This window comes from Ailuropoda melanoleuca, chromosome 8 (genome assembly GCF_002007445.2).
Source record: "Ailuropoda melanoleuca isolate Jingjing chromosome 8, ASM200744v2, whole genome shotgun sequence".
Classification (NCBI taxonomy): domain Eukaryota; kingdom Metazoa; phylum Chordata; class Mammalia; order Carnivora; family Ursidae; genus Ailuropoda; species Ailuropoda melanoleuca.
The window spans coordinates 722257-745144 of NC_048225.1; the positions used below are offsets into that span (position 1 = coordinate 722257).

General features: G+C 47.4%; 1 protein-coding gene across 2 annotated transcripts in view; it reads right to left on the reverse strand.

Moving 5' to 3' along the window:
• Positions 1–22888, reverse strand: part of TMEM123 (transmembrane protein 123) — a 49589-nt gene that overhangs the window by 25526 nt on the left and 1175 nt on the right. For both annotated transcript variants that reach the window (XM_034665645.1, XM_034665644.1), the window contains exon 2: positions 19543–19599. In XM_034665645.1, the coding sequence (XP_034521536.1) occupies positions 19543–19599 (57 nt within the window). The remainder of the gene's footprint in view (positions 1–19542; positions 19600–22888) is intronic.

A 22888-nucleotide genomic window follows, 5' to 3' on the forward strand; every position in this document is an offset into this window, starting at 1 on the left:
CTCGACCTAATACTGAAAGTGCTTGTCAGAAATCAGGTAAGAAAAAGAAAAGGCATCAGATTTGGAAAAGAGTAAGTAAAACTGTGTTTGCTGATGCCATAATTTTATACGTAGAAAATCTGAAGTGTTATGCACGAAATTTATAGATCTAATCAACACATTTGTAAAGCTGCAGAATAAAGTTAACGTTCAAAAAGCAGTAACATTTCTAGACACTGAAGAATTATCTAAAAAGTAAAGAAAACTGTCCCACTTATAACAGCATCAAAAGTAATGTAATACATAGGAATAAATTTAATCAAAGAATTCAAGTATCTTTATGCTGATAACTCCAAGGCACTGCAGAAATAAACGGAAGAAACAAATACTCAGAAGGTATCCTGTGTCTATGGATTGAGAGAGTATTTATAAGGTGTCAGCACGACCCGAGCCATCTACAGACTCAAATTCAGCCCTATCAAGAGTCCAGTGGCATTTTCTTAATGACACAGAAAAGACTATTGTGAAATTTATATGGAACCACAGAAGACTCTGATGAGCCAGAGCAATCCTGAGAGAGACTAAGTGGGATCCTGAGAGAGACTAAGTGGGATCCTGAGAGAGACTAAGTGGGATCCTGAGAGAGACTAAAGTGGGATCCTGAGAGAGACTAAGTGGGATCCTGAGAGAGACATCACGCTTCCTCGTTTTGAGCCGTATTGTAAAGCTAGAGTATAAAACAGTAGGAACTGGCACAAAAACACACACACACCCCATCGGAACAGAACTGAGAGCCGGAAATAAATCGACGCACGTACCATCTGCTATTATCTTACAAGGAAGCCAGGAACACTCGATAGAGACAAGACGGCCCTTCGATAAACGGCCCTGGGAAAACTGCACAGTCACAGGTTAAAGACTGAAATTAGACCCTGACCTGGACACACTCACAAAATTAATGTGGACTAGATTAAAGACGTAAACGGAAGTCCAGAAACCTTAAGGCTCCTAGAAGGAAACAGGGAAAGCTCCTTGACATGGGTCTGGGGAAGGATTCTTCGGACACTCCATGTGTGAACGAAAAAATAAAAACCAGAACTCCATCAAACTACAAACGTGCACAACAAAGTAAACCATCAACAATATGAAAAAACAACCTATGTAATGGGGAAAAAAAAATCTGCAAACCAAATATGTGATAAGGGCTTAATATTAAAAAATAAATAATACGTAGGGATCGCAATCAAGATGGCGGAGCAGGGGGCTCCTGAGCTCGCCTCCTCCCACAGACAGACCACGCTGCAGCTAGATACGGAGTGACTCTGAGAACAACCTGAAGAGAAGCAGAACAGTTCTTCCACAGCCAAAGACAGAAAATAAAACTTCACAAGGTCAATGAGGCAGAGACAGAGTCTGGCTGGAATCCACGAGCCTTGTGCGGGGACCGCCCAACAGCAGGGACGTCACAGACACAGGCATTCTTCATGCGGAGCACTGGGCATCCCCAGCGCTGGGGTCCTGCACCAGGGACGGTGGCCTTGTCACGCCTGGCTCTGCAGGACAGGGGGCTAACCTGGGAGAGCAGAAGGGCTCCGCTCTGCAGGGGTCTGCACACAGTCGGCACTGGCTTGGAGACCCAGCACAGAAGCAACAGCTTGAAAAGCGCCTGGGCCATTAAGTGAAGGAGGGCTGCTGACTGACTTGAGCGTGTGTAATGAAGGCGCAGGCCTCGTTATGGAAGTTTCTCTGGGAACGAAAGGGCTAACAGATGACACTGTCTTGCCCTCCTCCTGCCTGGCTGACCACACACTGGTGGGTGCCAGTTCTGACCCTCTCCGTCCACCCTGTGAGCACTGCTTCTGCAACCCCACTGCTCCCCCGTGGGACCACCTCACCCCAACTGTGCGCCTGGCAGGAACCCATGCACGTTGGCACCCACGCCACCACACTTGGTGGAAAACCGTGTCTGGGACTGGTGGCCCCTCCAAAGCAGCCCCAGCCCCGCCCTACCCAGTGAACAGCCTCAGACAGGACCAGCACCCCATCCGAGTGCCCCCCACCTGCCACACACAGCACAGCGCCTCAGGACCAGCACCCCTCCAAAGCAGCTCCTGCCTGGGGTAGGGGGGAACCCGCCCACCAGTTCACCTGCAGCAGTCACTGCCCAGCCACAACGGGCAGCACGTGAAGCCCACACAGGGGACGGGGACGTCCCTGGAATGCCTAGTTCTGACAGCCTGGGACACTGTGCTTCTGGGCCCCGAAGGATGCCTTCTACGTAAGGCTGCTCCCTCAAGTCAGGAGACATACCTAATCTACCCCAGACAAGCAATGAACACTGAGTCAGGCAAAATTAGGACACATGGGAGTGTGTTCTAAGTGAAAGAACAAGACAAAACCCCAGGAAAAATAACTAAATGAAACAGATAGGCAATCTACCTGAGAGAGTTCAAAGTGTCAAAAGATAATCACCAAAATTAGAAGAGTGGATGAACACATGGAGAACTTCAAAGAAACAGAAAATGTAAGAACCAAATAGAGTTAAAAGCTGTAATAACTGAGATGACAAATACCCTAGAGGGATCAACGGCAAAGCAGTAGATACAGAAGAATGGGTCAGACGTCTGCAAGACGGGGTGGCAAGCAGGCCAGCCCCACAGCAGAGAGGATTTGAAAAATGAGGACAGTTTCAGTGACGTCTGGGACATCAAGCACACCAACATTTACATGATAGGAGTCCCAGAAGGAGAAGAGGGAAAGGGCAGAAAACATATCTGAAGAAATAATAAAGTTTTCTATCCTGGGGAAGGAAACAGACATCCAGACCCAGGAAGCACAGAAAGTCCCAAACGAGATAAACACAAAGAGGTCCCCACCAAGGCACAAAGTTAAAATGTCAAAAAGTAAAGATAGAGAAATCTTTAAAGTAGCAAGAGTAAAGCAACTAGTCACATAAAAGGCAATAGTCCGCAGACCATCTGCTGATTTTTCAGCACAAACTTTTCAGGTCAAAGGGAAAGGAATATATTCAAAGTGATTTAAGGAAAAAACCCCTACAACCAAGAATACACCACTCAGCAGGATCATCATTCAGAACTGAAGGAGAGATGCTGAGCTTCCCAGGTGAAGAAAACCTTTTTAAAAAGAGATCACCCTCACTAAACCAACCTTACAAGAAATGCTAAAGGGACTTCTTACAGAGGAAATGGAAAGACCATAACTAGGGAAAACTTAAGAACAAGAACCTCACTGGGAAAAGGACACATATAATAAAGGTAGTGAATCAACTGCTTATGAAGTTAGCATGAATGTTAATAGAGAAAAGTAGTAAAAATAAACTCTAATCGTTAGAAGGTATACAAAACAAAACATGTAATATGATGTCAAATACATAAAATGTGGAGGGGGAGTAAAAATGTAGTGTTTTTAAAATGTGTTCCAACTTCAGGGACCATCAACTCAAAGCCGACTGCTAAATATGTACGTGGTATCGTATATGAACTTCCCAAACTGATAATGAACGCAGGCAAACCTCCTTTTATCGTGCGTCACGTCATCGTGCTTAACAAGTACTGTTTCAAAATAGTTTTAACAAATTGAAGGCTCATGGCAATCCTGCATCGAACAAGTCTCTTAGTGCCATTGTTCCAACAGCATTTGCTCGCTTTGTGTGAAATTTGGTAACTCTAGCATGGTGTCACACTTTCATATGATATTTGTTACAGTGAGGAGTTATCTCTGATGTTACTATTTTAATTCTTTTGGGGCACCACCCACCGCACCTGTGTGTGCGTTTTGACTGCTGTACTGGCCAGCCTTGTCTCTCCCTCTCCTCAAGCCTCCCTCTTCCGAGACACAAGAGTATTGGAATTAGGCCAGTTCATAACCCCACATGGCCTCAGGGCCCCAGGGCCGGCCGCCCCAAGATGGGCCACTTTGGCATGAAGACTATTTTGAGTTAAAAGCCATCAAGTCCCACAGATTCAAAAAAAGCTCTTGACCCCCCCACCCCCGCCAACTTCCTAGAAAAATCCACATGGAGGGCCCACTCTGGGAAGACAGCGGTCACCACAGCTGCGTGTTGGTATGAACGGGGGATGGTGGACAGAGAGGAGCCCAGCAAGGCCTGTTCGTTCCAAATCCTCTCTGCATCCCCTCGTTTGTGTGGCCCAGCGAACTCTTCCCTCTTCCGGAGGGCTGCACTCCTTCCCTCCGAAGACTCAGACCCCATCCCTTTCTCCTTAGTTCAGGATGGCAGATAGGCCTCACTGTGCCCGTCTTCGCAATGTCCCTGTCTCTGTGGATTCCTCACATATACGTTATTAAATGTGATTTCCTGTTCACCTGTCTCCTCTCCATTTGACTCTTAGTGCAGCTGGAATGACCGTGAGGTGACAGGATATTCTTGCTTCCCAACAGCTTTGAAGCGTCCAAGTTCCACGAAGGGTCTCCGCTTCCCCCTTTAAATCCAAAGCTAGAAGTGACTAGGCCTCGTGAGGAACCATGCTGAAAGCAGAGTGGCCCGAGATGACTTTCAGCCTAACAGCGACGCTGTGCGCACAAAGGAGGAGTTCTACAGAGAGGACTGCTCCCCGACTGAGCGCATGAGTGACAAGGTCGGCCGAGCCGCCTCAGGGCCGATCAGGGAAGGTTCTAGGGGTCTGACGGGAGGACCACACCAACCACAAGGTTCCCTTAAGCCACAGTCTCATCTGGAGTCTGAGCTGAGGAAGCCGCAGAAACTGGAGGGCTCACGAGGTTTCGGGAAAGCAGCCGTCTCCACGGCGTCCACGTGCGGGCAAAGCAGCGAGCGCCCGCGTCGAAGCTGCACAGGTTAGTCGGAAAATCCACCCAAGGGAACTCACGGAGACGGCTACACTGTCTTCCGTGGAGACAAAGGGCCTTTACTGAGGACTCCATCCAGGACGTTCACAGCGGGAGAGGGGTCGGCGGACGCTGCCGTCAGGGGCTAAGGCAGCTGGAGACGCCGCACTAGGCCAGGGCTCACGTAGGGCTCGGAAATCCCGGCCCTTGACAGTTATGCTCTGTCTACTCTGCCTGTGCCCCCGAAACTGAACGACAAAGCCTGGATGGCAGCACAACTATTTACATCCTTTTACGTTTTTTATTTTTTAAGATTTTACTTGAGAGACAGACAGCGTGAGCGAGCACAGCAGGGGGCACAGCACACTCCCCACTGAGCAGGAGCCCGACGCGGGACTCGACCCCAGGACCTGAGATCATAACCTGAGCCGAAGACAGACGCTCAACCAACTGAGCCACCCAGGCACCCTGTTAATTTTTGAGTTTTGAAACTTTTGAATAGTCCACGAGTTTTTTTTTATACACCGATTTTGCCATGACTTAGGGAACGGGTTCCAGCAGCCCAGGCTCCTCTCCACTGGTTCCTGCAAAGTGTGCTTCTCGGGGAGGAGCAGGCTGGCGCCTCTGCTGACCCCAAACGCCTTGCTCTTTGGCCTCCTTTTTCCTGATCGTTTCCCTTCACACGCATCAGGGAGCTGTCTCGGCTTACTATGTACATTAGTTCTCTTGGCACGAATCTTGCCCTGAACTCGCCTGTTCGCCACAGTATCGACAGCATGCTGGCTATCCCTGGAGACTCCTCCAGTTCCACTGTGGTGACACTTGTGGGGTGCTCCTTTTTGACCAGTGCCCATTCTTTCCCCGTCCACGGTATCCCGCTTCCTGAAGATTCACATGTACGCGGCTAAAGGAATGACACCATGTTTTCTCAGAGACCTCTCCTCTTTCCCTTTGTGTTGGTCACCTTGGTGAATTACTAGAAGATGGGGGTACAGGCCGAAGGGCCATGTTGTGTTATTTTAAGCCCACTGTTGAGACCTTGCGCTCAGAAAAGTCGTTGCCTTTAAAAATGCCAGTGCGGGGGCACCTGGCTGTCTCTGTCGGCAGAACGTAAGACTCTTAAACTTGGGGTTGTAAGCTTGAGCCCCATGTTGGGTGTAAAGATTACTTACAAAATCTTTAAAAAAACTCAGTGCTCATTGATAACATACCTGGTCACCCAAGAGCTCTGAGGCAGATGTCCAATGAGATTAATGTTCTCATGCCTGCTAACACGACATCTACTTTGCACCCCATGGATCAAGAAGGAATTTCTACTTTTAAGCCTTGTTATTTAAGAAATACATTTCACTAGGCTATGGCCGCCACAGATGGTGATTCTCTGATGGATCCGGGCAAAGTAAACTGAAAACCTTCTGGAAAGGATTGCCCACTCCAGATGCCAATACGAATATCGTGATTCATTGGGAGGAGGTCAAAATACCAACATGATAAAGGGTTTCACAGCAGTGGATTCCCACCCTCAGGGACAACTTTGAGGGGTTCAGGACCTCAGTGGGGGAAGTCGCTGCGGACGGGGGTGGAAACAGCAAGAGAGGCAGATCGGAGGTGGAGCCTGAAGACGGGGCTGATCTGCTGCGATCTCGTGATCGAACCTGAACCGATGAGGACGTGCCTCTCACGGATGAGCGCAGACAGTGGTTTCTTGGGATGGAATCTACTGGTGAAGGTGCTGCGAAGGTTGAGGTGACAACAAAGGACTTGGAATATGACGTCAGCTTGTTGATAACGCAGCAGAGGGTTTGAGAGGACGGACTCCCGTTTTGAAACAAGTTCTGCTGTGGGTAAAATGCTGTCAAACAGCCTCTTGTGCTGCAGAGAAATCGTTGCTGACGGGGAGAGTGGATCCGGGCAGCAAACTGCATTGCTGTCTGGTTGAGAACTTGCCAAGGCCACCCCAGCCTCCAGCAGCCACCACCCTGACTGTCGGCAGCCCTCGGCACCCAGGCAGGACCCTCCACCAGCAAAGGGCTCATCCCTTTGGCTCATCCAGACTCACTGTAAGCTCAGATGATAGTATTTTTTAACCAATAAGTCTTTTAAAATTAAGATACATCATTTTTTTTAGACATAATGGCTATTGTACACTTAATAGACTATAGGGTAAACATAGCTGAAATGCACTGGGAAAGCATAAAATTAATTTGACTCGCTCTGTTGTGGTGGTCTGGAGCTGAAACTGCTCTATCTTCACAAAAACTATAGAAAGAGAAATCTGAACACTGAAGAATTCATGGAATCACAAGGCAAGAGCAAGAGAAGAAAGGAACAAAACACTACAAAAACCAGGAACCAATCAACCAAATGGCAATACGTGCGTACAGATCAATAATCCCCTTACATGTAAATGGACTACATGCTCTGGTCCAAAGACAGGGTGACTGAAGGGATGAGAAGAGACCCATCCACAGGCTGCCTGTCAGAGACTCACTTCAGACTTAATGACACACACGCACTGAAGGTGTGGGGGTGGAAGAAGACGGTCCCTGCAAATGGGAGTAAAAAGCAGGCTGGGGAAGCAATACTCACATCACATAAAACAGACTTTGAAAGAAAAACACAACAAAAGAAAGGTGTTACGTAATGATAGAGGCATCAATCCCACAAGGGGCTCTAACAGTTTTAATTTCTACGCACCTGAGATAGGAGCACCCAAATAAAGGAGAAATCGGCGACAACAGCAGGGACTTTCAAACCCCACTGACATCAGTCATCCAGACAGACCACGAGTAGGGAAACAGGAGCTGTAGGTGACACACTGGACCTGATGTGCGGAACAGATGCATACAGAACCTGCCAGCCCAGCACAAGACAGAGCACACAGACACTGCAGAGCACCTGCGGGGCCACAAAACAAGTCTCAACAAGCCCTTTTCCAAACCCAAGACTGTGAAACCAGGAGTCAACCACAAGAAAAACACAGGAAACAACACGGGTGGAGACCCAACAACACGTTACTACAACTAGTGGGTCGAGGAAGAAATCCAAGACGCCACCAAAAAACACCTCACGACAAATGGAAAGGAAAACATCCTCAAACCTGGGGCACAGCCAAAGCTGTTCTAAAAGGGAAGCTTACAGTGAGACAGGCCTAGCTCAAGACGCAAGAGACATTTTAAATCAACACGGATACCCAAGAAAGCTGAAAAACGAAATAGACCAATTAAAAAAAAAATCATTGAAACCAAGAGTGATTCTTTGAAAACCTAAATAAAATTGATAAGGCTTTAGCCAGTTTCATCAAGGAAAAGGAAGAAGTCAGAATCAAAGTCCAGACAAGTTACAACCGACAGCACAAAAACACAAGGGATAAGAAGAGACTCCTATGAATAATTTTGCCAACAAACTGGACAACCTAAAGAAATGGATGAATTCCTAGAAACATACGATCTTCCAAGAGTGAACCAGGAAAAAATGGAAAATCTGAACACACCAATAACTAGAAGAGAAGTTGAACTGGCCACAAAAAACTCCCAACAAACAAAAGTCCAGGACCAGAGGGATTCACAAGGGAAATCTACCAAACATTTGAAGAGGAATTAATACCTACCCTATTCAAACTATTCCCAAAAACTGAAAAGGAAGGAATGTTTGTAAATTCATTCAACGAGGCCAACATTACCCCGATACCAAAACCAGACAAAGACAGTGATAAAAAAGAGAACTACAGGCCAATATCTCTGATGAATGTGGATGCAAAAATCCTCAACAAAGAGTTAGCAAATAGCATTCAACAATACAATAAAAGGATCCTTCACCACGACAAAGTAGGATTTATTCCAGGGACGCAAGGATGTTTCCCTATCTACAAATCAGCATGACACACTACAGTAACAAAATGGTGGACAAAAATGTAATCTCCATAGATGCAGAAAAAGCACTGAACAAAAATCATCCATCCATGATAAAAACTCTCAACAAAGTGGTAATGGGGGAGCATACCTCAGCATAATATTGGCCATATATGACCAGCGCACAGCTAACAGCACACGGAATAGTCAAAAGCTGAAAGCTTTGTAAGATCTGGAACAAGATAAAGACGCCCATTCTCAGCACTTTCATTCAACAGAGTACGGAAATCCTAGCCATAGCGATCGGGCACAAAATAAAAAGCATCCAAACTGGTGGGGAAGAAGTAACCCTTCCACTATTTGCAGAGGCTACATATCCAAAATCCCAAAGAGCTACCCAAGAACTATTAAAATAAGTGAATTCAATACAGTTGCAGGATACAAAATTTATATTCCTGGATTGGTTGCATTTCTACATAGTTATAAACAAATCAAATCAAAGAATCCTATTTATATAAAAGAATAAACTATCACTTTAACCAAATCACTGTATTCTGAAAACTGCAAGACAATGATGAGAGAAAGTGAAGATGACACAAATAAATACGCCACGCTCCCGGGACGGAAGAATTATATAGGCTGAGCTCGTCTTACTGCACTTCACTAGGCTTCACAGATAGAGATTTCCCCACGACGTGAAGGTAGCGACAATACTACTCCACCAAGCAATTCCACTGACAGCATTTTCCCAACTGCATTTGCTCACTTTGTGTCTGTCACATTTTGGTTATTCTCAAGATAGTTACAACATTCTCATTTTATTTGATATGGTGATCTGTCATCAGTGATAAAAACTCCTGGAAATGGAATAGGGTGAGCCCTTAATCCAATATGACTGACGTCCATACCAGTAAAAGGGAAGAGACAGAGAGACAGAGACACATGAAGAAAGAAGGCCATGTGGATGACAGAGGCAGGGACTGCAGTGCTACAGCTGCAGGCCAAGGACACAAAGGCGTGCTGGCAAACCACCAGAAGCCAGAAGGAGGCTGGGAAGGATGGTCTCCTTCAGCTTTCAGAGGGAGCATGGCCCTGCCGACACACTGAGTTTTTACTTCTAGTCTCCAGAACTATGAGACAATAAATTTCTGTTGTTTTAAGCCAAAAAAAACCACAAAAAAAACAAACAAAAAAAAACCCTCCTGGAAAGCTCATAATGGCTAGCATTTCTTTTTGTAATAAAGTATTTTTTTTTAAAGATTTTATTTATTCGACAGAGATAGAGACAGCCAGCGAGAGAGGGAACACAAGCAGAGGGAGAGGGAGAGGAAGAAGCAGGCTCACAGCAGAGGAGCCTGACATGGGGCTCGATCCCATAACGCCGGGATCACGCCCTGAGCCGAAGGCAGACGCTTAACCGCTGTGCCACCCAGGCGCCCCAATAAAGTATTTTTTTAAATTAAGATATGTACATTTTTAAAGACCTAACCCTTCTGCACACTTAATAGACCAAAGTATCGTGTAAACATAACTTTACATGCTCTTGGAAACCGTCAGATTCATGACTCCCCTTACTGCAGTGGTCTGGAACTCAACCTGCAATTTTCTGATGTATACCTGCATTTTTAAGATACTCACACTGCCTGAAGCAAACTACAGATTCAGCGCAATAACTAACAAATACCAATGACATTTTCCACAGAACTAGGATAATCCTAAAATTTGTAGGGAACCACAAATGACCCTGAAAAGCCAAAGCAATCCTAAGAAAGACAAAGCTGGAGGCATCACACTCAGATTTCAATCTATACTACAAAGCTATAGCAATCAAAACAGTATGGCACGGTATAAAGACAGACGTACAGATCAGTGAAACCCAACACAGAACCCAGAAAAAAACCCCATGCTTAAATGGTCTATTAATCTAAGATAAAGTAGGCAAAAATATACAATGGGGAAAAGATATTTCTTCAATAAATGGTATTGGGAGAACTGGACAGCTACATGCAGAAAAATGAACTGGACCACTTTCTTACAGACAAAAATAAACTCAAATTGGATTAAAGACCTAAATATAAGGCCTGAGATCATAAATCTCCCCCAAGAAAACAGAGGCATAAACTTGTGGACAGCAGTCTTAGTAGTATTTTCTGTACTTGTCTCCTCAGGCAAGGATAAAAAAGGCAAATACAAACAATCGTGACTGCATCAAACTAAAAAGCTTTGTGCAGCAAAGGAAACCATCAAGAAAACAAGACGAAACCTACTGAATGCGAGAAGACATTTGCACATGATATATCTGATAAGGGGTTAACATCCAACATAAAGAGCTCACACAACTCAACACGAAACACAATCTGAATAAAAAATGGGCAGAAGACCTGAACAGACGTTTTCCCCAAGAAGACACACGAATGGCCAAAGCACACGTGAAAAGATGCCGCACGTCACTCGGCATCAGGGATGCAGATCAGAACCACGCTGAGCTACCGCCTCACACCTGCCAGGATGGCTACAACAAGAAGAAATAAAAATGCTGGTGGGACGGGGAGAAGAGCACACCTCTTACACTGTCGGTAGGAATGGAAGTGGTGCAGCCACCACGGAAGACAGGATGGAGGTTCCTCAAAACGTTAAAAGTAAAACTACCACATGATCAGCAATTCCACTTACAGGTATTTATCTGAAGAAAATGCAACTGTAATTCGAAAAGGTACCGCACCCCCATGTTTACTGCAACGTTATTTCCAAGAGCCAAGATACGGACGCAACCTGTGTGTCCACTGATAGACCAAAGGATGAAGAACATAGAAAGAGCATGGATTGTACAATGGAACACTCCACCATAAAGAATGAAATCTTGCATCGGCAACCACGTGGATGGACTTGTGGTATTGTGCTAAATGAAGTAAGTCATAGAAAGAGGAATGAAATACCTTATGATCACACTCATACTTGGAATCTAAAAAACAAAGAGAGACTCAAATACAGCAACAAACTCGTGGTTGCGAGCAGGGGGAAGGGAAGATGGGTAAAACAGGTGAAGGGGATTAAGAGGTACAAACCCCAGCTCTAAAATAAAGAAGTCACAGGGATTTAAAGTACAGCACAGGGAGTACGGTCAATACTGTAATAACCGATGACAGCTGGTAACCAGACTTACTGTGCTGAGCCATCTGTAACGTACATAAATGTCAATCGCTATGTAATTCAACCACCTGAAGTCTGTATGTCACCTATAGTTTTAAAAAGACAAAGAACTGTCCAACTCCACAGCAACATGCCATTAATCCAATTAACATGCGCCAAGGACCTAAACAGACATTTTTCCAAATCAGAAATACAAATGGTCAACAAGTACAATAAAGACTCACCATCTCTCAGTAAAAGTAAAATGCTATCAAAACTCGCGTGCTCGTTAGAACGGCTAAGATCAGAAAGACAGGACATAAAGGCTGGCGGCCATGTGGGTAAAAGGGAATCCTGAGCGCTGCTGGTGAACCTGTAAAGCGGCATAGCCGCTGCCAACCACAGTGCAGAGACACCTCGAAACAACGAAGACGAGAAATACCATGCGATCCCACAGCTCCACTTCTGGGAACTCACCCAGAGGAAGCGTGATCTCCGTGTCCGAGAGACACCTGCACCCCGTGTTAGCATCACCTACAACGGCCAGACAGACACGCAAGCAACCCACCCATACACCCACCAGTGGACGAGGGGGTTAGGAAGCTTTGACATGTACACAACGGAGTGTAATTCAACCACCAAAAGGGACGACATCCCACCATTTTCAACAACGTCGTGGCCCGTGAGGGCATCATGTTAAGCAAACTAAGTCAGACACAGACAAACACCCCGTGAACTCACTTACATGTGGAATTTAAAACAAAGAAATCAGCTGTGGTCACTGGGGCAGGCGTGGGGGAGGGGGAAGTGAACGGAGCTTCGCGCAAGGAACAAGCTGCCAGTCATGCGTACCTGTGGTTAACACCACCCGTGATACGTAGGAAAATTCCGAGGAAATCCTCTAAGTTCTCATCCCAAGAACAAAAAAAAAAAGCATTGTTTCTTTTTGTTCTGTTTTGATTTCTGGCTTATTTTTCTTCTATCTCTGAGACGATGGCATTAACTAAACCCACTGTGGCCATCACTTCGCAGCCTAAGTCAGATGGTCACGCTCACACCTTAAACTTACACAATGCCGTGTGTCAGTTATTCCTCATGAAAACTGTAAAAAAACGTTAACTTCTAAGTGTGATACTGGTGTTACGATAGTTTAAAAAAAAAAAGGGTCCTCATGTCTGTATGTGAAACACGCAATCTCAGTACACACAGCTTTACGGTAAAAACCAGCAGAAGGGTCCTTCAGACAGAGTTTTAAGCCTGTTTTCTCGGAGAAAGTCATAAATGATTCACATTAATGATTCCATCATCTGTCAAGTCACTGCTGTTTGTTTTTTAAATCACACTAGAGGTAAACAGAGTTAACGGATTAACTTGGATGACAGTGTGCTTTAACAGGGAATTTCCACGATGCACACAAGAAAACGAAGTACACGGGGGTGAAGGTTGATGTAAACAGAACAAAGAGCCCAACGAATGGGCTTCAACTGTTCTGTACAGCTTTTCCTGTAAATCATTCTTCTGGTTATACAACTTAAGGAATTTGTCCATTTTTGGAAAGTTAGTCCCTACCCTTTCTTGGTAACTACAGGGCTCTTATCAAATCTAAACAATTTAATAAAAATAACGAAATCCTCCGACTACTAGCGTCACTGCTAGTCCACTCCCGCGTGCCACCCACCTCCGACCTCCTGGGGGGTGCAGCCCAATGTAAGGATCACTGGATTGCCTGCCAAGCCCCCCAAGCAAGATTTTATACTTCTTTTCCAAAGAAGCTAGAAATGTGTTGTTGTTGTGTTTGCTAGAAATGTTTCTAACAGCTAACGACAGGCGCCGAAGCAGCCACACATCCCACTGACTCCACACGGGCTGCTTGGAAGCACCCGTGCCTCCTGCCTCCTGCCTCCTGCCTCCAGCCTCCTGCCTCCCGCCTCCAGCCTCCAGCCTCCTGCCTCCTGCCCACCCTGAGGTCAGCGACTCCCAGCCTCAGCTCCATGTGGAAGCCTGGGCATGTTCTAGGCTCCCTCCTCCCCAGATTTCAGGTGATACCCAGACTGGTATTTTTAATGTTCCAGGCAATTCTAATGTGCTAAGAAACTTGAAAAACATGGCTGTAAGGCTTCTTCCAGTTTTAAGGCTTCATAATTTTAAAAATAAAAATGGAATAGTGTAACAAATCCATGACCACGTCTAAGATTTAGTGTAACAAATCCATGACCACGTCCAAGAAACCTCTTCAATAACCAGGTCACCGATGGAGTTAAACGGCTTCCACAAGGTCACCTCCCATGTCTCTCCCACACGAGGAAGCACAGTACTGGGCGTCCCCTTCACTCCTGACCTCACCTCATTGCCGTGCTGGGTCCTCACTCTCTCCCGTCTTCCCTCACGAGGCTCCCCCTACCGGACTCTGCCCCCTCTGCCAGCCAGCCTGCAGTCATCACTCAGCTGTTCTCGGCTTCACTTCCCCACCCGTAATCATCCCCCGGTCCGTGGGGACCAAGAAGCCACGTGGGCTCAAACTCCAGCCTCCAGCTGCCAGCCATGTCCTCCGGCACCTGCTGCTGGGTCTCCACCCCCGCTGGCCTGTTACCCATTTGGGCAGCTTTAAGATCCTGCAGCGGCTTCCCACCACACTGCTAGCAAATCCAAACTACCCGAGGGGCTTCAGCAACCTTGTCCCCTCCCCTCTCAAACCCCCATTCCCCACATCACCTTCACCATGCTCCCTCACGTCCTGCAGAGCTCGGATGCTCCTGCCTTGCCACAAGGTCCCCGGCCTGACCCCTGTACCTCCAACTCACTGGAAGACTGACTACAGCAGGGCCCCGCTGTCCTCTGGGATCCAAATGGCCCAGTCTATCCCCTTCCCCACACATCCCATCAGGGCCTGCTCAGAGACTTGATCAGCACATAAGCAAAGAAAACAGCGCTGTGCTGGGACCTGGTAACACAACCGTGGCAACTCTCCCATTAACACTGAAGCGCCGTTCTTCCTAACTGTAAAGGGAAAGGCCTGTGCTGGGCGGAGTGCAGGGCGTGGGTTATCTCGAGCAAGGAGCTCCCAGCTAATCCCACAAGAGAGGCTGCAGCAGCAAGCCTAAAACGGGCTTCTTCCTCCCAGAGCATGTTTCTCCTTGTTTCCACAAAAATGTATGTCCGGTCTTGTGCTCAGCACTGGGGACGAGGTGCTGAGTGAAGTCAGCACTGCCCCTGAAAGAGCTGACTTGTGGGCTGGGGAGGCCCACTTACACCCTCAGACAGATGGGGGTCCTCTGAGGGCCTGCAGCTGGAGGTTGGAGACTATTCCCTGGTGAGGAAGGGAGGCCTGCACAAGATCGGAAAGCTGCATGGCTGTTACCCAGGTAAAGGCAGCAGGGAAGAGCTCTTCCGGGAGCCAGAACAGTCTATGCAAAGGCACCGTGGCAGCGAAGGCGGACATAGGAGCGATTAAAGAAAATGTCAACATGGCCAGAGAGCAAGGAGGAACACATTCAGTTTCCAGTTTGGGCCACATGCCATTTAACAGCAGGTGCTTTACATGTTGCCTCATTTAACCCACGAGACACTTGTATTTATCAGTTTTGAATACATGAGGGACCGAGGCACTAAGAGGTTAAGTGACTCCCCCAAGGTCACTTAAAGCCAAAGCAATAATTTTTCTATCTTCCCTGAAATGTAACGCGGTGGGGGGGGCATGAAAACCTAGCGAATCGAATTCACTGTGGAGTGAAAGCAGTCAGGCCAGTTCGTAACCCCCACGGGACTGACTGAAACTCGACTGTCCTCACCCCTCAGGCTGTAACCACAGCAAAGTGTTTTGCAGGAGAGCGTTAGTTCCCTTTTTAAGAAATGGTGCCCATGTAGTTAAGTCTGAGTTTAAAAAAAACGAAAAATACTTGGAGTAATTTGAATACCGATTAAAAAAGCCACTTTTCCAAAACGTCCACCGAAACGATACACTATTGTCCCAGTCATAAACATTAGGAAGAACAGAGAGCCACTAAAACGGGAACCTAACTGAACGCCGGGAAAGCCGCTGAGCGGCCACCGCTCCCAGGCGCGCGGAGGGTCAGTAACATGGCGGAAGGGGCTCACCTGCCCTAGTCAACCAAGAAAGCAAGTGGAAACCACAGTGAGATTCGGCTTCATCCTAAACTGGGGGTCCCAAACCCAACTTCCACAGAGGGGGCTCCCCCCCCACACCTCCGACTCCTGGGACGTCAGCATGTCCGAGGACCGTTCGGACTCACCCACCTGGAGACAGCTGTCCCCAAGAGCACCCCCGGGCCGCTCACGAGCCGTAGGCTGCGCTGCACCCACTACAGTGGGGAGGCTGCAACGGCCACTTCCTCAGGTTCTTTTCCTTCGCTAGAGCGGCTCACAGAAGTCCGGAAGCCGCAGGCAGACACACGGGACCAGGCCTGGGGAAGGGGCGGAGCTTCCAGGCCCTCCCCCGGCGCCGCTCTCCCTGCCTCGCTACCTGTTCCTCCACCTGGAAACTCTCCCAGCGCACTCTTTGCGGGTTTTCATGGAGGTCATCACAGAGCCATGCCTAAGTCATTAGCCGTCGGCCCCCTGCACCTCCAGCCCCCTCCCCTCCCACAGTTTGCAGGGGTGGGGGGAGACGCCGACCATCTAGCCATGTGGTCAATCCAGCCCACCTTTAGGCCGGGTCCTAAAATCACCTCACTAGTGTAACAAAAGACACCTTGATCACTCTTACCGCTTGTGGGTTTTAGGAGCTGTACGCCAGGAACCACGGGAATACATTTCGGTCATGGGAACAACCCAGCATATATTTCCTACAAATCTCAGTATTGCACATACTCACCAGGACAGCCACGTCTGCGGATAAAACCACACCAACTAGAGACGCTGGAAAGATGGGACCAAGGCTGGGCTCCCAAGCCAGAGGGAATTCTGTATGCGTGCGACATTCAAGGAGACAGGCGGCTTGAAACTGGCTTGGTACAAATTCTGCCCAAGAAGAGAGCTTCAACCTGGACACTGGTCCCCTGACCTCTCGAATTCCTCTTTTCTGGGAACATCAGTGATAAATAGTCAAGGAGAAGGCATACCCTGGGAGACACTGAGCTACCGTCTGGCCACCGATGAAGAACGCTGTCCATTCTGAACCACGTCACCTTACCTCACAGCTTTGCCTAAACCCGATATGAGAAGCAATCTGGGCATGGGACCTCCTTACACCATAAAGGATAAATTCATCCACAGACCGTAGAATAGAAGCCCTCTGACTAAATGCGGAAAACTATTTTCTCTATAAGCTGAAAATGTGCAAATGATCTAACACGTCTTTTAAAAAACCCTCCCGTAACTACCCAACAAGAATCATTATTACATTTTGGGTAATCATGTAGTCTTTCTGTCCACCCCCCCCAAATGAAAAGTTCTCTGTAGAATTACTAAAACTCAGTAAGACCCTGCAGAAAAGAACGTCAAAGGCATGGCTATCCTCAGAGAATGACTTGGGCATATACGGAAATACAACCCGTGCATATAAGGGAGAGTGACCTCAACCCCTGCTTCTCTGACCTGGAGTATCCATCCCACTCTTCGAACAATGACGGCGACAAAACAGCTGTAGAACAGGATACACGGGAGCACGGACCAGTCATGTCTGCAAACCCCTACAGCGGCTCTTTGGTAAGGTGTGGCAGGAGTTATAAAACACACATTTAGTTCCACAGTTCAGTTCAACCAACGTGTGTGCGTTATGTCCTGTGTACCAGGCACAGTGTTGGGGTGAATACATCACGGAAGCCACTCCCAAGGAACTTAGATGGAGACTGAAAATCAAACAGAGAAAGGAGATGTGCCGATTCCGCAGTGGCGAGCCGTAGGACAGTGACAGGCACCCGTGCTGCAGGCCACACGGCTGGCCGTTCCCACGTGCCCCAGGAGCACATGCCTGCAGTTTGCCAAAGAAAAATGTTATTTTCCTTTTGGAATCGATGCCAAATAAACCATGTCACACCAACGGCACCAGATAGATTGGTAATGTTCAAAACCAGCGTTTCCACAATTAGAAGGGTCTGTGCTACCACAAAAGACACAACAGTAAGCATCACATCCTACAAAAACACACACATTCAAAATGTGATAGAAGGCTTCTCAAGACCAGAGAGATATGAGAAGACTATTCTGAGGCTCTGAGAAGTGTCACACGTTGAGCAACAGAAAGTCTGTGTAACAGCTGTATTATCTGATGTCTTTAGAAAGACGCTGTGGGGCAATGTTTTCTTTTTTTCTCCTTGAATTTCCCGGTGCTAGAAGGGGCGTGTGCAGTCATACCACAGACCCCGGAGGTGTCCTCAACGACTGGCGTGGATCTTTAACAATTGTGAGCAGTGGTATTTCTTCACTGAGAAGCATTTTCAAAGGTAAGACCACACCACAGTTTCAGGAAAAGTGGGGAAGGGGCACAGGTTTAGAATCCGAGGAAGGGAGTTTCAAATCCTGCAAGTGTTGTGTGACCTTGGGCAGGGTGGTTAACACGTCTGAGTTCTGACTCCTCCTGTGTGACACAGAACCGTCCCCAGCTCCACACTGTGCGATGAGCAAATGTACGAGAAGTTCCTTACACGTTGTAGGTTCTCAGGAAAAGACACTTAATAATCTAATAAGATATTTAAAAAAAAAAAACCAACCCCTCCTATACATGCCCGGCAATAATCATGTTATATTTCGCAGAAAACCGTCTAGTCTTTTTTCCCCAAATGAACACTTTCCTGTGGAATGACTGAAGCTGAAATGGAAGAAGTTCTCTGTTCAGCCAGAAGCCAGGAGGAAGGGCAGAGATGTGAGAAGCAGGGAGGACGTGAGGCGGGAAGAGCGCGGACACGGCCACAGCAGGGCTCAGCTGTGTTTACACACGGTTACCAGCCTGTGTGCCGCATTATGGGTATTTTCCCACGGAAATAAAGCTACAAATGCCAGCACAGCCGTGGAAGGCAGGACCGGGACGATTATGTACCGTCAGTGCCTACAGCGTCTCGGCCGCCACGGCCGCCCCATGAGTACCGCTGATGGAAGCAGACCCGCGGGTCTGGTGACCATCCAGGTGCCTTCGTTGAGCGTGCACCTCGGTCTGCTCTGAGGACTCAGGACCAGGAGAAGGAAACGAGCCTGAACTGCGCTGAGCAGACACGGGCCGCGGCGGCGCACGGCTGACCCTGGGAGCCCAGCGTGGCTCCTGCATCCTTCCACGCCGGGGACCTCAGAGATCCAGGGGACAAACCGTGTGTCCCGGACTGAAAGCACCGGGAAAGGGCTCACCACCGTGCCGGCAGCAGAGCCAGACGCGGGGCGTCTGCGGTCTGCTCAGCATCGGCCGAGGCCCCCGAAGGCAGCCACCACTGACCACAGACTCACCTGTCCCACCAGCCAGCCGGGCAGACGAAAGGATTCCTCCTTCTAATCTACATGCAGAGCACAAAGCCTTCATGCCTGAAAGCGGGCTTCGCAACTCAGTGTGAACCTGCAGGAGGCTCAGACTGAACATCTTGGCACGTCCTCACCCTCTGCCAGGCCGGGAAGATGTTCATGCTGGGGGGTGGGGGGGGGCTATTGCTTCCTGAGGCCAGCAAGGCCAGCCCTTGACAGAAGCCACCGGGATTCGGGAACCAGGGCTCGTGGTTCACACCGGCCGGAATACCGTCTTCGTATCCCTGCCCGGCCGATACTCCCTTCTGTGTTCTAGACGGCTGAAAATTCGCTGCTTGGACCTCTTTCAACTCACCTGTTGGCTTAGTACTGTGGTTTCCTGAAGGCACCAAATTCTTTGTGCTTACAGATCCTGTAAAAATAAAAATAAAAATAAAAAATCCTGTGATGAAAAAGCATGGAATATTTATGTAAGAACACCGGCAACAGGCTGTGGGGATGAGCGGGAGGCAGACATTCCACGGGAAGCTGTCCTTTGCCTCTGCGGCTGTGAAAGACACCCGAAAGTACCAGGAAGTATGGGACTGTCTTACTGGGGATTTCAACACAGCACAAATGCTGACATCCTACTCACTGTCTGCCAGGCCCTGCATGTTCATTCACTTACACGAGGACACAGTGACTGCTGAGAGCGAAGCCACTTTCTGCTCGTCCCAGTGGAGGGGGCCACCTGGAAGGGGCCCTTTCGATGCAAGGCCACCCACCCTTGGGTCTCGCACCACCAAGACCCCTAACTTCATACCATGGAGAGAAGATGAAGTGGGTAGGATTTCCTCTTTTTTTCCTACCTCCCCCTGGGCAACCACCAGTTTGTTCTCTGTATTTTAGAGTTTGTCTTTTTTCTTTGTTTGTTCATTTGTGTCTTAAATTCCACATACGAGTGAAATCATACAGTATTTGCACAATACACTGTAGGTCCGTCTATGTTGTTGTGAATGGCAAGATCTCTCTCTTCATGGCTAGTGATGTTCCATGGCCCACGCCCATCTCTATCCACTCACCTGCAGAGGGACACTTGTGCTGCTTCCGTATCTGAGCTGTTGTAAACAATGTCGCAATAAACATAGGGCTGCATCTACCTTTTCAAACAGTGGTCTTCACTTTCTCCAAATAGACATCCCGAGGTAGAATTGCTGGGTCATGCAGTAGCTCTATTTTTACCTTTCTGAGGAACCTCCATACTGTTTTCCAGAGTGGCTGCATTTGCGTTCCTACCAACAGTGCAAGAGGGATCCCCTTTCTCTGCGTCCTCACCAACATTTGTTGTTCTTGTCTGTATTCTCACCATTCTAACAAACATGAGGTGCTATTTCCTTGTGGTTTTGAATCACGTTTCCCTGATGATGAGTGATGTTGACCATCTCTTCACGTGTCTACTGGCCATTTGTGTGCCTTCTTTGGAAAAATGTCTATTCAGGGCCTCTGCCCATTCTTTAATTGTGTTTTTCTTTTTTTGCTGTTGAGTTTGTATAAATTCTTTATATATTTTGGATATTAGCCCCTTAGGATTTTCATTTTTACCCAGTTAAGCAACTTATCAGAATGTTTATTCAACCTAGGTCTTTGTATACTGGGATATTAAATATATCTACCACATGGGAAGAGAGTAGGTGTATCACTCACAAACGTAGCACTCCCCAACCAAAAAACCCCTCAAAGTACAAAGTAAGCAGCAATGACTTTGAAGGCTCTATCTTTACCATGTGTGCAAATGACTTCCTCTTAATGCAACTATTCCATTTATCACAGTAGGATGTGGTGTGAAGATTAAACCTGAAAAAGATCAAGGTTGGTAGACTGGACTCCGCTAAAATGAGAAAGACCAGTCATCGAGCAGACGAAGGTAGGCTTCAGGCACTTGTGAAGCCATGACGCTGGGTTAAAACAAGTCAGCGTACTGGCGTCATTACTGTCCCGGCTGTATTTTCCTGCTGTGTCTAGCAGCTGGTATCAGATACTTGCCGACAGAAGGAAGAGCGTCCTCCCTGCATCCCCCTGGGGAGCATGTCACTTCACTAGCTCACCCAGCCCTGCCAACAATTCTGAGAGACGAATACCATTTTGCAGTGGCAAGAAGTGAGGCCCACAGAAGGCCACCCAGCTAGGAAGTGGCAGAGCCTGGATTGGACCCGGCTGTTTGACTGCAAAGTTTGTTTGCGGGAGTGCCAAAAGGAAGTGCTGATTCTCTACTACAAACCTGCCTCCCCCAGGCTTCTCCCTTGTTGGGTTACCAGTTGTTCAACCCCCCACACCAAGAGGTCACCCTCGATTCCTCCCTCTTCCCCACTCCCTCCTCCACTCCATTAGCAGGTATTTCCGTTTCATCCCCAGACAGAGAAGGGCTCCATGCACTTATGACACTACCAACAAGGCAGGAGCCCCACCTTCTGTCTCCCTGCTCTTGTCACTCCTATGACACACCATGTCCTGGCAACCTTTTCGGCTTGAAAAAGGAGACAAAAGCAGATGATCTTTGTAGCTCTAGGACCTTTCTCCTTTCTCGAATCAATGCTTATGACACACCTACTGTGGGCAGGCACTGGTTTTGTCTCCTAGGAGACAAAGAACACCACAGACATCTAACTACAAAGAGGCTGATGCTTTCTTGACAGAGACCAAGTATTAACATAGAACAACGTGCTGAGTTGAAGGAAAGAAAGTTACATTAGCGAAGCAGCATGGACTCCGTAAAGATTAATTTACTCTCCTAATTGGCTGCCCATTATGGTGGCGTCTGGCGCCGGGAACTCACTTTAGAAAGTCCCTGTTATTTGGAGTCCCTCCCTGACCCCCACCCTCATCCTCACCCCAGGCTGACAACACTTGAACTACTCCCTGAGAGTTGACAGGTGTAATCAAGAGAGCCTGGAGTGGCCTTCTCCTGGCAACCTATCTGAACTCTAGAATACTGTGTTTCTGAAGCCACTCTGGACTTCTGTGCTGAAGACTCAGTAAAGTCCCTGCTTTCCATTACGGCTGTTCACGGAGGGTTTGTCACTTGCCACTAAGAGTCCTGATGAACAGCCTCCCCCTGGCTAAAGTGACTTAGTAGCAAAATGGTGAATTAAGAGTTGGGATTTTAATCTCTGAAATCAAACATGTATTAACTGTTTTACTTTCAATAAGTTAGGCAATTTCTAAGCCTCAGTTTTTTCCCATTTATAAAATGGGAATAAAACACCGTGAGGATCCAATGGGATGATGTATGGACCTCAATTAGCGATATGGGGAGTACACAGGAAAAGTGCCTAGTAAAAAATACTGTATACACTCTAAGATGATTGTCAAAAGTTACTGGATTTCATAATGACACTTACTTGTTTGAGAAATTCTCTACATAATCTTCCCTTACTCTAATTTCAAAGTGACATTAGCGTCTGTAGAAATGGTTTCCAGCTCATGCTTGTTATACTCGTTCATGAAATGAAGGCTCTCCTAGAGTGGGGCATTCAATCCAAGATCTCCAAATAGCACTAACCTCTAGTGAGACTTTAAGTAATAAACAGGTCAGTGACTATTAAAATAGGGGGGAAAAAATCTGTTATTTGGGCAAAAAAAAAGTAAAGCAAAGATATTTAGTTTCTCTAATCAGTAATTCATCAGAGAAACAATAAAAAGGTTTACTTTCACAAAATAACAAA